Source organism: Mesoplodon bidens (assembly GCF_964165515.1).
Source record: "Mesoplodon bidens genome assembly, chromosome: 15".
Taxonomy (NCBI): Eukaryota; Metazoa; Chordata; class Mammalia; order Artiodactyla; family Ziphiidae; genus Mesoplodon; species Mesoplodon bidens.
In genome coordinates this window covers 69,469,928-69,482,738 of record NC_138171.1, presented here as the reverse complement: position 1 = coordinate 69,482,738, position 12,811 = coordinate 69,469,928, and the positions used below count along the sequence as shown (strand labels likewise).

At 44.4% G+C, this 12,811-nt stretch overlaps 1 protein-coding gene and 1 pseudogene across 2 annotated transcripts in view; one reads left to right on the top strand and one right to left on the bottom strand.

Moving 5' to 3' along the window:
* The window catches only part of CFAP61 (cilia and flagella associated protein 61), a 249,094-nt gene that overhangs the window by 179,497 nt on the left and 56,786 nt on the right, over window positions 1-12,811 (bottom strand). Inside the window, exon 9 of the mRNA XM_081256391.1 lies at window positions 4,973-5,064. Within this exon, the coding sequence (XP_081112517.1) occupies window positions 4,973-5,064 (92 nt within the window). The remainder of the gene's footprint in view (window positions 1-4,972; window positions 5,065-12,811) is intronic.
* Window positions 9,800-10,323, top strand: LOC308628962 (apoptosis inducing factor BLCAP-like; annotated as a pseudogene). Its single transcript has one exon. The product of its transcript is annotated as an apoptosis inducing factor BLCAP-like (transcript).

The window sequence follows — 12,811 nt, the reverse complement described above, 5'->3', positions numbered from 1 at the left end:
ATTTGTACTGTTGTAAATAGTAGTTATTTAAATTTCTGATTGTTCATTGCCATTATACAGAGATAAAATTTAACTTTGCATGTTAATTTTGTGTATATTCTTTTAATTCTTTTCTTGTCTTTTTTCACTGGCTTGAACCGCCAGAATAATTCTGAATAGAAGTGGTGAGAACAGCCATTCTTGTCTTGTTTCTGATCTTGGTGGAAAAACACTCAGTCTTTTACCAAGGATGATGTTAGCTGTGGGTTTTTCAACAATAACCTGTATCAAATTGAAGAAGTTCCCTTCTACTCCTAATTTTCTGAGAGTTTTTATGAGGAATGAATGTGAATTTTCAGATACCTTTCCTGCATTTATGAGATAAACATATAAGTATTCTTTTTTAGAATGTTAATATGGTGAATTACATTGATTTTCCTATGTTAAACCAAACTTGCATTCTCAGAATAAACCCAACTTGATGACATTGTCCTTTCAATATATTGATTCAATTTATTAAAAGTTTTATTTGAATTTTTCCATCGATGTTTATGAGAGCTGTTGATTTGAAGTTTTATTTCCCTGTGATGTCTTTTGTTGGGGAAGAACATACTTTAGATGACCTGAATCCTTTTAAATGTATTGAGACTTCTTTTCTAGTTTGAAATATGATCTAACTTGGTAAATATTCCATGTGGATGTAGGAAGGTGTATTCTGCCGTTGTTGGGTAGAGTTAGGTCAAACTGGTCAATAGTATTCTTAAAATCTTCTACATTCTTACTGATTTACTGTCTACTTGTTCTATCAATGATTAAGGGAAGGATATTGAAATCTCCAAATATAGCTGTTTATTTATTTATTTATTTATTTATTTATTTATTTATTTGTCTTTGCATTTCTATCAATTTTTGCTTCATGTGTTTTGAAGTTCTACTTTTAGGTGCATACATATTTAGGATTGTTATGTCCTCTTGACCTTTGTTATCCCTGGTAATATTCCCTTTTCTGAAATCCACTTTGTCTGAAATGTATAAAGCTACTCCAGCTTTCTTTTGATTAGTGTTACCATGATGTATCTATCTGCATGTTTTTCATTTGAACCTATTGTATCTACTCAAGTGCATTTTTTTTTTGTAATTCACATGTTAACTGTTTTGCTTTTTAATCCAATCTATATCTGATTTATACATTCTTTAATTGGGATATTTAGACCTTTTTTCATTTAATGTAATTATTGATGTGGTTAGGTTTAAGTCTGTTATCTTGCTGTTTGTTTTCTATTTGTCCTATCTGTTCTTTATTTCCCTTTTCCTCTCTTTTTGCCTTCTTTTGGAGTACTTGTCTATTTTTATGATTCCACTTTACCTCTTTGTAGGCTTATTAGATATAACTTTCTGAATTTGATTTGTAACTTTCGTGTTCTTTTAGTTTATAGTATACATCTTTAAGTCTATCTCCAGGTGATATAATATCACTTCAGGTGTAGTATAAGGACCCTAAAATAGGGTCCTGACATTGTGCCCTCTTGGCCTTTGTGCTGTTCTTGTCAGATGTTTTTACACATGTTGAAATCTCCACACTATGTTGTTTTTATTTTATTTAGGCCGTCAACTATCTTTTAAAGAGATATAAATAATAAAAACAAAATCTTACACATTTACCCATTTAGTTACCAATTCCAGTGTTCATCGCCCTCTGTGTAGATCCAGATTTCCATCTGGCATCATCTTCCTTCTGCCTGAAGGACTTCCTTTCACATTTCTTGTAGTTGGGTCTACTGGTAATGAATTCTTTCCCCTTTTCCGGGTAGGCAGAGTCTTTATTTCACCTTTAGTTTTGAAAGATATTCAATGGGTGTAAAATTCTCGGTTGACAGTTTATTCTCTTCCAGTTCCTTAAAGATGTGACTCCACCGTCTTTTTTGCTCACATTGTTTCCAACAAGAAATCTGCTGCCATACTTATCTTTGGGCCTCTGTTCCCAACTTGTCCTTTTTTTTTCTCCCTCTGGGTACTTTTTTTTTTTTTTTTTTTTTTTTTGCGGTACGCGGGCCTCTCACCGTTGTGGCCTCTCCCGTTGCGGAGCACAGGCTCCGGACACGCAGGCCCAGTGGCCATGGCTCACGGGCCCAGCCGCTCCACGGCATATGGGATCTTCCCGGACCGGGGCACGAACCTGTGTCCCCTGCATCGGCAGGCAGATTCTCAACCACTGCGCCACCAGGGAAGCCCTACTCCCTCTGGGTACTTTTAAGATTTTCTTTTTATGACTGGTTTTCCACTATTTGATTATGATGGGCTTTGGTATAGTTTTCTTCATGTTTCTTATGCTTGTTATTGGTTGAGCTTTGTGTCTGTGGGTTTACTGTTTTCATAAAATTTGGAATTTTTAAGTCATTATGTCTTCAAATATTTTTTTCTGTTCCAAGCTCTTTCTCCTCTTCTTTATGAATTCCAATTACACGCATATTATGTACTTAAAGTTATCCCACAGCTCACTGATACACTGATTTTTTTTTTAATTCTCATTTCTGTTTCACTAATCCCTTTTTCTGCAATGTCTAATCTGTGGTTAATCCTTCCAGTGTATTTTTCATCTCATGAATTGTAGTTTTAATCGCTAGAAGGTTCATTTGGGGTGTTTTTACAGGTATACGTTGGAGGTATCGCAGGTTCATATTCCAGGTTCATTCACCACAATAAAGTGAATATTGCAATAAAGCAAGTCATGTGAATTTTTGGTTTCCCAGTACATATAAAAGTTATGTTATACTATATTGTAGGACATTAAGTGTGCAAAAGCATTATGTCTTTAAGAAAAAAAATTCCAAACATTGTGATTTAATCTACTTGGGTGCTGGATAATTTTGTATTCCTACAAATATTCTTGAACTTTGTTCTGGGACTCAAATTACTTGGAAGCAGTTTGGTCCTTTTGGATCTTGCTCTAAAGATTTGTTACATAGGACTGGAGCAGTGCTCTCTCCAGAGCTAATTATTCCTCACTACTGATGCAATACCCTTCTGTGCATTCTCCCAATGCCTCGTGAGTCACAGGGTTCCCTGGTCTGGCTGATGGAACACGCACTATTCCCAGCCTTGTATGAGCACTGTGCACTGTTAATGCTAATTCTTTTAGGAAGTTCTTTCCTCAGGCTGATCTTCAGTAGTTTTGAAGATCAGGCTGATGTGCATGTGCACATCAGTACTCAGCATGTGCTGATCAGTACTCAGCTGAATACCCAAGAGTGACCCTCGCTGGTGTCAACCATCTCTCTGTACAGCTCTCTCCTCTCTGGTACTCTGTCCTGCAAACCTTAGTGGCTTTAGTCTCCATGGACGTACCACTTGGCTTCCATGGTTTCTCCCGCCCTGTGCCGTGGTCAGGGACTCTCTCAAAGCAGGAGGCCACGATGTTCGGAGGGCTTACCTGGCTTGTTTCCCACCTCCCAGGCATCACTCTCCTTTATTACCTGATGAGCAGTGTCTTAAAAACTTATTTCATAAGCTTTGGCCATTTTTTTGTTTTTTTCAGGCAGGAAAGTAAATCTAGCCATCTTTGCCAGAAGCAGAAATCCCTCGCGCTAAGTTCTTTCTATTAATTCCATTCATCAGCTTCATTTCCCGCAATCTAGTCCATGCCAAACAACCTTCGTTAAAAGCTTCAGGTGTCCCTCGTGCCCTCTTCTGGGATGTTTTCCACCCTCATTTCCACATACTGAATTAGGAGGCTTTCCTCTTCCCACCGTGCACCACCTCCTGAAGGCTGTGGCTGTGTTTTGGTCTCGTGAGCACCCTCAGCATCTAGCAGAGAGCCTGGCCATTGTGAGCATCCAACCTCTGTGCAGAGAATAAATCAGCCCTCGAAATACAACAGCCACCCAGCTACAGGTTGGGTCCTTTTGTGGTTTGGGGTATAAGAAGGCATTTTCCATAGAGACAATGTGAAGATGCAGCAGGACGAGCCAGGTGGCCTAATGCTAAGATAAAGGTCCTCCCTGACTCCTCTTCTTCCCAAGATCTTCTTTGCGTGAGCTGATGGGCAGGGGGAATGTTATTTTGTCCAAGATTGGAAAGGAGAAAAAAAGAGAGATGGGGGCTGGAGTCCAAGAAGCAATGGCACTGCACCAGCCCCCGTCCTGGCCTCAGGTGGAGGGAACAGTCAGGAGGACCAGAAGCAGAAGGGCCCGTGCAGTGAAACGCGTGCTGGGACTCTTGGCCACACGCAGTGCTGATGCAGGGCCAGGCCGCCAACGGTAGCCTAGAGGTAAGCCCGTTCATTCTCCCAGCCGCCTTGGTGAGGCCAGTTCCAGAGGACACAAGGGACATGCCCTGAGGTCTTACAGGAGCAGGTGAGGACCCAGAGCCCAGTCAATACGGGCGTTTGTATTTCTGTGAACCATCAGTGGTCAGAGGGTGGCAGACATGGAACAATGGCTGGATCCCCGAGCCCATCCCCCAAATCCTATGTCCTCTATTACATGGCTGACTGTGGCCTCCTTCAGTGGGGGTGTGCCCCCCTTTAGGTCAGGGTGGCAGCACTCACAGAGCAGGAGGGTGTGAGAAGGGGCACCTGCTAAAGCCAGGCCGGGCCAGTGGGCCAGGGGCAATCCAGGGAGCTGTGGCAGGTGCTTCTAGAGCCTGCAGGGCCCAGTGGGGCAGGAAGGAAAATGCTGCCTCGTTTGAGTCTGTGGACAAGGTGAGCTTTCTAACCGCCTTTAAGCGAGCTGCTTTATCCACATCAGCCTCCTGAAGCCGGGGGATGAGTGAGAAGGCAGGGGGAGAAGGGATGGGGTTCCATCCTGAGCTGGATTCTTGAGGGTGCTGTGAGGCTGATTTGTTACAAACACGCAGCCTGTTTCCTCCCCGCCCTTGTCCCCCAGATCTTAATGCCAGTGAGATCTTTCCCTTCTCGGGAGTGACTCCAGCACCAGGAACACCCCTGACCCCAACGGCACAAGCAGCACCAGGCTGGGGGGATGATCTCCATTACCTGGATGCTCTCCCCGGCCTCTGGGGAGACAGCTTCCTGCGGCTCCTTGACTATGTGCTGGCATTCCTGGCTGCTGCTCCTGAGCTCAGCACCTTTCAGAGAAAAAGGGACAAGAGGACAGAAAAGAGATGGTAAATATCTGCAGAGCACAGGAAATTGGAGGCAGCGTGGTCATGTGTTTCTAAGCTGCAGCATATCTGAAGGATTATATTGCTGAGGGCAGTGCCGCGAGGTGGGGAGAACAGGGTCTTCGCAGCCCACTCGGATTCTGACCTCTCCGTGCCTCCATCCGCACAGGATGGGTGTCCAGTGATACCTGGGGAGGGAGCTGTGGACATAAACTGAGGCCAGGATGGGGCTGGGCTGGGCTGCCCCCCCAGGAGGCCCTCGAACCTGCCAGAGACCAAGCTCCGTGATCCTTTCATGGGAGCCCCTTTGAAGTTTGTAAACAACTGATTATCAACCTCCTGGATGGCAGGCTTTGAAATGATTTTAAGGCAGAATATGGAAAAGACCACAATCGGCTATGTCAGTGCTCTCAGAACACAGAGATTAGCACAAGGGCTGCTTTCCCCGCACTGGGAAATACTGTGAACGGGGCATCTGACAGAGGCCATGCTGTTCACTTTTCTACTTTCTAAGCAAGACCTGCAGTTAACTTTGCATTATTGTTTTCATATGTTCTGGAAAGTCAATAATCGGGGTAGTGTTCATATATTTACCGTTCACCAAAAACTAGAGTAGACAAAATTTTTTCCCATTTTGTCTGAAAAGTTCTTTTGCCCCTCCTTTTCTTCCTTCTCCTTCTGCTGTCTTGTCTTTTCCTTGTTCCTGTCTGTCTTTCTCCCCACCACCACCCCCCCTCCTCTTCCACTGTCTCACTCTCTCCCTCCCACCCTCTCCCACTCTCTCGCCACCCCCCGCCCCTCCTTTCTTGTTCACTCTGTGTCTGCTCCACTGGGGGACTCTTAGCCCTGACATCTGCTTGCAGCCTTTCGGCCTTAGCTCAGAGCAGCCCTAGGGTGCTCTTGCCCAGGGGCTTCCCCTCCTCAGAATTGCCCGCACATACACAGGAGGGACCCAGGACCTGCTGGAGGCCCCAGATACTGGGCTGCCAGCGTGGCCTGCTGCCCTGTCTTCTTGTTTCTAAGCATCACAGCAGATGTGGTGGCGTCAGAGGCAGCCTATCCTCTCCACATCCTCCTCTCCCACTGCATTCGTTCCTGCAGCAACAGCCAGTGCAACGGCCCCTGCAGACGCCTCTCAACTCCAAATTCCCACTTACTCATGCCCTATACCTGCTTCTGGCAAAGATGCAGGCAAATGAAGTAGAATGAAATTCTAAGAGAAGAATCAGACGCCCAGGGAGGTGTAAAGGGCAGAGACGAAGGGGCATATAACGTTGAAGGTACAATGAGAGAATGGCACCCCAGCAGAGCAAGTAGCTCTTCTGGGTGGAGAGCAAATGACATGAGAGGGGACAAAGCACTCAGAATCGCTCTTCTGAAGAAAGATGCTTTGGGAAGAATGAAACCTAGCAAGTCTCTAGCACCTGGATACGTCCTGCTCCTTGCAAAACTTTCCAGATTGTTCGTACAGTGTTTCCAGTTTTCTCACAACAGCAAGACTAGAGTGCTTTCCAGGTTAATTCAGCTTGTTATTAAGATACAACATGTAGGGCTTCCCTGGTGGCACAGTTGGTTGAGAGTCCGCCTGCCGATGCAGGGGACACGGGTTCGTGCCCCGGTCCGGGAAGATCCCACATGCTGCGGAGCGGCTGCCGTGAGCCATGGCCGCTGAGCCTGCGCGTCCGGAGCCTGTGCTCCGCAACGGGAGAGGCCACAACAGTGAGAGGCCCGTGTACAGCAAAACAAAACAAACAACAAAAAAAGATACAACATGTATACAGCACAGTGCATGAATCTCTACCTGTATGTACCGCACGTTAACAACCCCTTAAATGAATATTAAAGCTTTTCCAGGGCCCAGAAGTTTCCCTCACCTGCTGTCCAGCCAACACACCTCTTAAAGGTAGGTGCTGTCCTGACTTCTACCATCACTGATTGATTTTGCTCAGCAGCAAAGTTTTTGAATCAAAAACAAACAAACAAATGTTATCAATAACTCCCTATTAAGTTGCACTTTATTTTTTTTAAATAATCTTTTCTTATCTTAAGTTTTAAATTTGAAGAACTACCAAAAACACTGTCGAGTTTAAAAGAAAACTAGACTTTCCCTGTGCATTTATTTATTTATTGAAGTATAGTTGATTTGTAATGTTGTGTTAGTTTCAGGTGTACAGCAAAGTGATTCAGTTTTATGTATATATGTATATGTATATGTGTGTGTGTATATATATATTCTTTTTCAGATTCTTTTCCATTATAGGTTATTACAAAATACTGAGTATAACTTCCAGGGCTATACAGTAGGTCCTTGTTGTTTATGTATTTAATATACTTTATGATTAGGACAAAATTACTAAAAAGCCAGAAATTTCAGAGACTGAATTAGATTTGCAGTGAACAGTTCATCCTGGAGCCCTCACCGTCTGACAGGCTAATGTTCACAAGACAATTACCAACGACAACGACTAATTGTCTGGGCTAAAGTGTCGTGGGCATTGCCATTTATTAAGAAGCAGCTGCCCTGCTCGTCCCCAGAGGTGGCTGCATTTCAGAACTGGGCAAGGTGATGCCATGTCCCTCCTTCCTGTGTCTCTGGGGTTTTGTGGGGTTTAATTAATTAATTAATGTTCTTAATGTGCCCTGAGATCCTCAGATGTGAGGTGCTGTCCTAGTGAAAAGTCAAGGCAGCGGTATTATATAACACACAGCTAGAAACACGACTGAGGTTGCAAATTTAACTGTTTTTTTTTTGTTTTTTGTTTTTTGTTTTTGTGGTACACGGGCCTCTCACTGTTGTGGCCTCTCCCGTTGTGGAGCACAGGCTCCGGACACGCAGGCCCAGCGGCCATGGCTCACGGGCCCAGCCGCTCCGTGGCATGTGGGATCTTCCCGGACCGGGGCACGAACCCGCGTACCCTGCATCGGCAGGCGGACTCTCAACCACTGAGCCACCAGGGAAGCCCCTTAACTGTTATTTTATTGCTTACACCACCTAAGTAGCTTGGTAGTCACGAACTAGGGCTTTATTCTAGTGGGAGCAAAGGCATCGTTTACTAGCACTTTCTCTCTCAGTCAGACTGCTACCCTGAGGCAGGGTTACCATGAAGCAAATAAAGCTGGAGGTCCAGCTTCCTCCCAAGGCACAGCACCCACTATTGCATTCCTAATTTTGTATTAGTTTTCTTAAAGAGAGCTCCCAAATTGTATAGACCCAAGACCTGTGTCTGCCTTGCTCTTTAACAGAAATAATACAGAGGGAAAGCTAAATAATACACTGTGAGGGCTTTAGGAAAAAGTGGCAGTATGCAATCTGGTGGGTTTTGACAGTTTTTTAAAATAGTGATCAAAAATCCTAACAAGATTTTTTTGTGAAATGAAATAAAGTGATTCTAAAAGAGCAAATATGGAAGAACAGCTAGTCAACAAAATTTTAAGAAATAACAACAAAGAGCAGGCCATATTTTCTAATGAATATTAAGACACATTATATTATTGATACTATGTATAAAATAGACAGCTGATGGGAACATACTGTATAGCACAGGGAACTCTACCTAATGCACTGTGGTAACCTAAATGTGAGGCAAGTCCAAAAGGGAGGGGATATCTGTATGTGTATGGCTGATGCATTTTGTTGTGTAGTGGAGGCTAACACAACATTGTAAAGCAACAATACTGCAATAAAAATTAATTTTAAAAATAACTATTTAATCACATAATCCCAAAATAAAAATGGAGATACTTTTCTTTAAAAAAAAAAGACATATTATAAAGCCATAGTTATTAAAACAGAGGGTTATTGAGAGTAGGAACAGAACAGAATGCAATCCAGAAAAGAGCCAGATAATTATGAAATATTCATATATGTAAAAGGTAGCATTGGTGTGGGAAGAATAAACTGTACAATAAATAGTGCTAACCATAAGGAAAACAATTAATTTGGGCCCCTATTTCACACAATACACAAAGATCATTTGCAGATATGTTAACAGCTTAAATTTTTTTAAATACTTTTAAATTACGAGAAGAAAATATAGGAGAACATCTCTATTATCTAGGGGGTGGAGAAACCCTTCCTTAAAAATGTAGAAGGCAGAAGTCATAAAAAAAATATTGACATGCTAGACCCCATCAGAATTTAAAAGTTCTGTCTGTCAAAAGAACCCCCTATTTTTTAAATAAGTAAATACATGGAGAAAATATTTGCAACACACATGATAGACCAACAATTGAATTCTAGGGAAAGGAAAAAAAACACAATAGGCAAAGGAAATGAATGGACAGGAAATGCAAATGACCAATAAACACATAAAAAGTGTCCAACCTCAGTAATAGAGAAATTAAGTTAAAACAATATCTCCTTTCACAGCTATCATACTGGCCAAAGTTAAAAATGCTGACAACACTAAATACTGGAAAACTAGGAGAGGCTCTGGAGGAAGGCCACTGCTATGGCCATGTTTGGTGGCAATGTATTTCCAGGCCCAACAAGAACGATTCTGGGAATATAGCCTGTGGAAACTCTTGCAAGGGGCCCAGGGATACGTGTGCAAGGATATTTATTGCAGCACAGTTTGCAATAACAAAATAGTGGAAACAATTTAAATTTCCATCTAAGGACAAATGTGGCCCATTCCATACAGTGGAATCCTACCCAGAAGATAAAAGGAGGGTTGCAGCTTCCTGCGGCGTTGGAGGCGAGTTGAGGTGGAGGCAGGCTGCGGCTGCGAAGGCGTCAGCGGTGGCGGCGGCCCCATGGCAGGACTCGCAGGATCCCTGCTGCCTTGGTGATCCCAGGCGGACAGCCAGAGACCACAGCGGCTCAGCTCCTGGAGAGCGAGGGTTGAAGAAAGCAGAGGGCAGCTGCCCGCGCCCACTGGCTCCCGTTAGGTCGGTTCCTGCAGCGGTGCCCGGTGGCCTTGGCCAAGGCCCTGTCCAGCAGAGATCATGTATGGCTTCCAGTGGCTGCTGCCCGTCCTCCTCATCCCCAAGCCCCTCAACCCCGCCCTGTGGTTCAGCCACTCCATGTTCATGGGCTTCTACCTGCTCAGCTTCCTCCTGGAATGGAAGCCTTGAACAATTTGTGCCTTGGTTTTCCTGGCAGCCCTGTTCCTCATCTGCTAAAGCTGCTGGGGAAACTGTTTCCTGTACCACTGTTCCGATTCCCCGCTTCCGGAATCGGCACACAACCCCGGCGTTGTGGGCACATAACAGCCCAGTTAGCTTTCCAAGGAAGCAGAAGATGGGAGGGGAGGCATTGACATAGGTCATAAAGCATTGGAGTTTCAAATCCCGCGGCCCTGCGGGTGTCATATTTCTGATGGCGCCATTTTGGCCTGTGACGTTTTATCCTTATAATGTGAATAATAGCACTGACCGGTGCTTTTATCGTAGAGTCCTGTAGTCGTGGGTGGTCTTGTGGTTGTGTGTGTTCTGTCCCCATCTTGTCCCCTGACTGGCAGGATGGCCACCCCCCTCGCCTCATTCCCACGAGGAGCCTGCACCCATCCTGGTCAACTGCCCCAGCATGATCCGGGCAGATAAAATGCCAGTCTCCTTGTCACCTCTGTGACCCTTCCTTGTCAGGGGTTCCTCCCTTCTCAGAGCGTTATGACTCCTCCGTCCCTCTCTTGGCTTCCTGTTAGTTCTCTTTAGCCCTTTCCTTTTTTGGGGGGCACCTGTCCAAGACAGGGCTCAGTTTTGCACTTATCTCGAATATAAAGAGATTGCCGATGCCCGAGAGCCTCGCTTTTCCATTCTTCTTCCCTGGCCGGCAGGCTAGACAGAATTGTGTCTTGACTGCTGTCCACAAATCTTCAGTATTTTCCCCACTTCATTTTGAAGGAAGAAGTAACAGATACCTGTTGCTCTTTCACCTGGGGGGTCTGGGCTCCTGCTCAGCAGCCCAGCTTCACTTCCTTTGCCCTTCCTCCTGCCTTTCTCAACTGTCGCAAGGAGGCGGCCTCATTTTGTCTCCCAGGCATGCTCTGCAGGATTGATGTGTGGTGTGTTTACGTAGATCTAGCAGTCCCCAGCCGAGTGAATGGGAGAGTATACTTGTGTGTTTCATAACAGCCACGATCCGCTGATAGGTGTTTGGATATTTTTTGGTGTGGTGTGCCGTGCGTGCGTGTGTGTGTATACGTACGTGTACAAGTACATGTGTAAATCCTTTTTAAAGAAGTTTTATCAAATGTGTTGTGATTTTGAGGTGTAGCAATAGCTAGCTTGTTGTGGCTGCTACAGTTGGTATTTAGTATGGGGATTGCAGAGTGACCAGCACACTGGACTCCGAGGTGGTTCAAACGAGACAGAGGGGAGCGGTGGCCATCGTCCTCGTGCCAGGAGCTTCTCCGGTCCTGCGCGTATAGACTGCATACATGTATATGTATATACATATACATATACATATATATATACATATACATGTATATGTATATATATACTGTATACATAATGTATACATTACGAAGAATACACGGGAAGACTCTGTGACTGTCACTTGCCTTTTTCTTTTTCTGCGCTTCAGTAAAAGTGTTGGCAAATGAGACTGTCTCCTGGTCCCTGCCCGCTGGGGATCAGCATGGTTGTCCTTCCAGTCTAAACCATCCATCTTTCTCTTGCCTGAAGGAGGAGGGAGGTGGGCCAGGCAGAGAACAGAACTGGAGGCAGTCCATCTAGGGAATGGGACTGCGAGGCCACTCTTGTGGAACATGTGGACTGCTATTCTGGAGCTTTTACTTCTGGTGTGTTCGTTGCACAGCTGTTTGAAATGTTTACTAAAGCTTTATAAACTTTAAAAAAAAGAAAAAAAAGGAGGGTCGCAGACCTAAGCTTATCAACGTTATTAGATCTCAAAGAGCTGAGTGAAGAAGCAAATTTCAGAACGTCCCATACCCAAAAGGTGCCATTTATGTAAAAAATACTGCCACGGTCTTCCCTAGTGGCTCAGTGGTTGAGAATCCACCTGCCGATGCAGGGGATACGGGTTTGATCCCTGGTCCGGGAAGATCCCACATGCCGCAGAGCAACTAAGCCCGTGCACCACAACTACTGAGCCTGTGCTCTAGAGCCCACGAGCCACAACTACTGAGCCCACGTGCTGCAACTACTGAAAGCCCACGCGCCTAGAGCCCATGCTCCGCAACAAGAGAAGCCACTGCAATGAGAAGCCCACGCATCACATGGAAGAGTAGCCCCTGCTTGCTGCAAATAGAGAACGCACGTGCACAGCAACGAAGACACAACGCAGCCAAAATAAATAAATAAATTAATTAATTAAAAAAACAAAAAACCCTCAAAAAACAAAAACACTGCCACAAGATGGTAGTGGTTTTTTCTGTGAATACGTGCATAAAAAGAGGTCTGAATGGATGCAGGCTAACAACAATGGCCACTTCTGGGGATGAGAGGGAGAACCAGGCTTGGCCACTGACCAAAGGGAATTCAACTTTAACTGCATTACCCTTTTTAAAGGAGGACAGTTTCGTGTATTATTAACACAATTAAGATTCCTCCCAAAAAGATCTAATTATAAAAGTAAATTTCTATCTTCAGAATATTACAAAATGGTCATTTTGTTTAGTATTTTAATATGATGATTTCAGAAAAGACTGACAAATGAATTTAAGCCACTCAGCTCTAAGAAGGGGAAAGATTAGAGGTTCGAGTTAAATCATTCATTCGACTGAAGTTCAGTGGAGAACGGGGA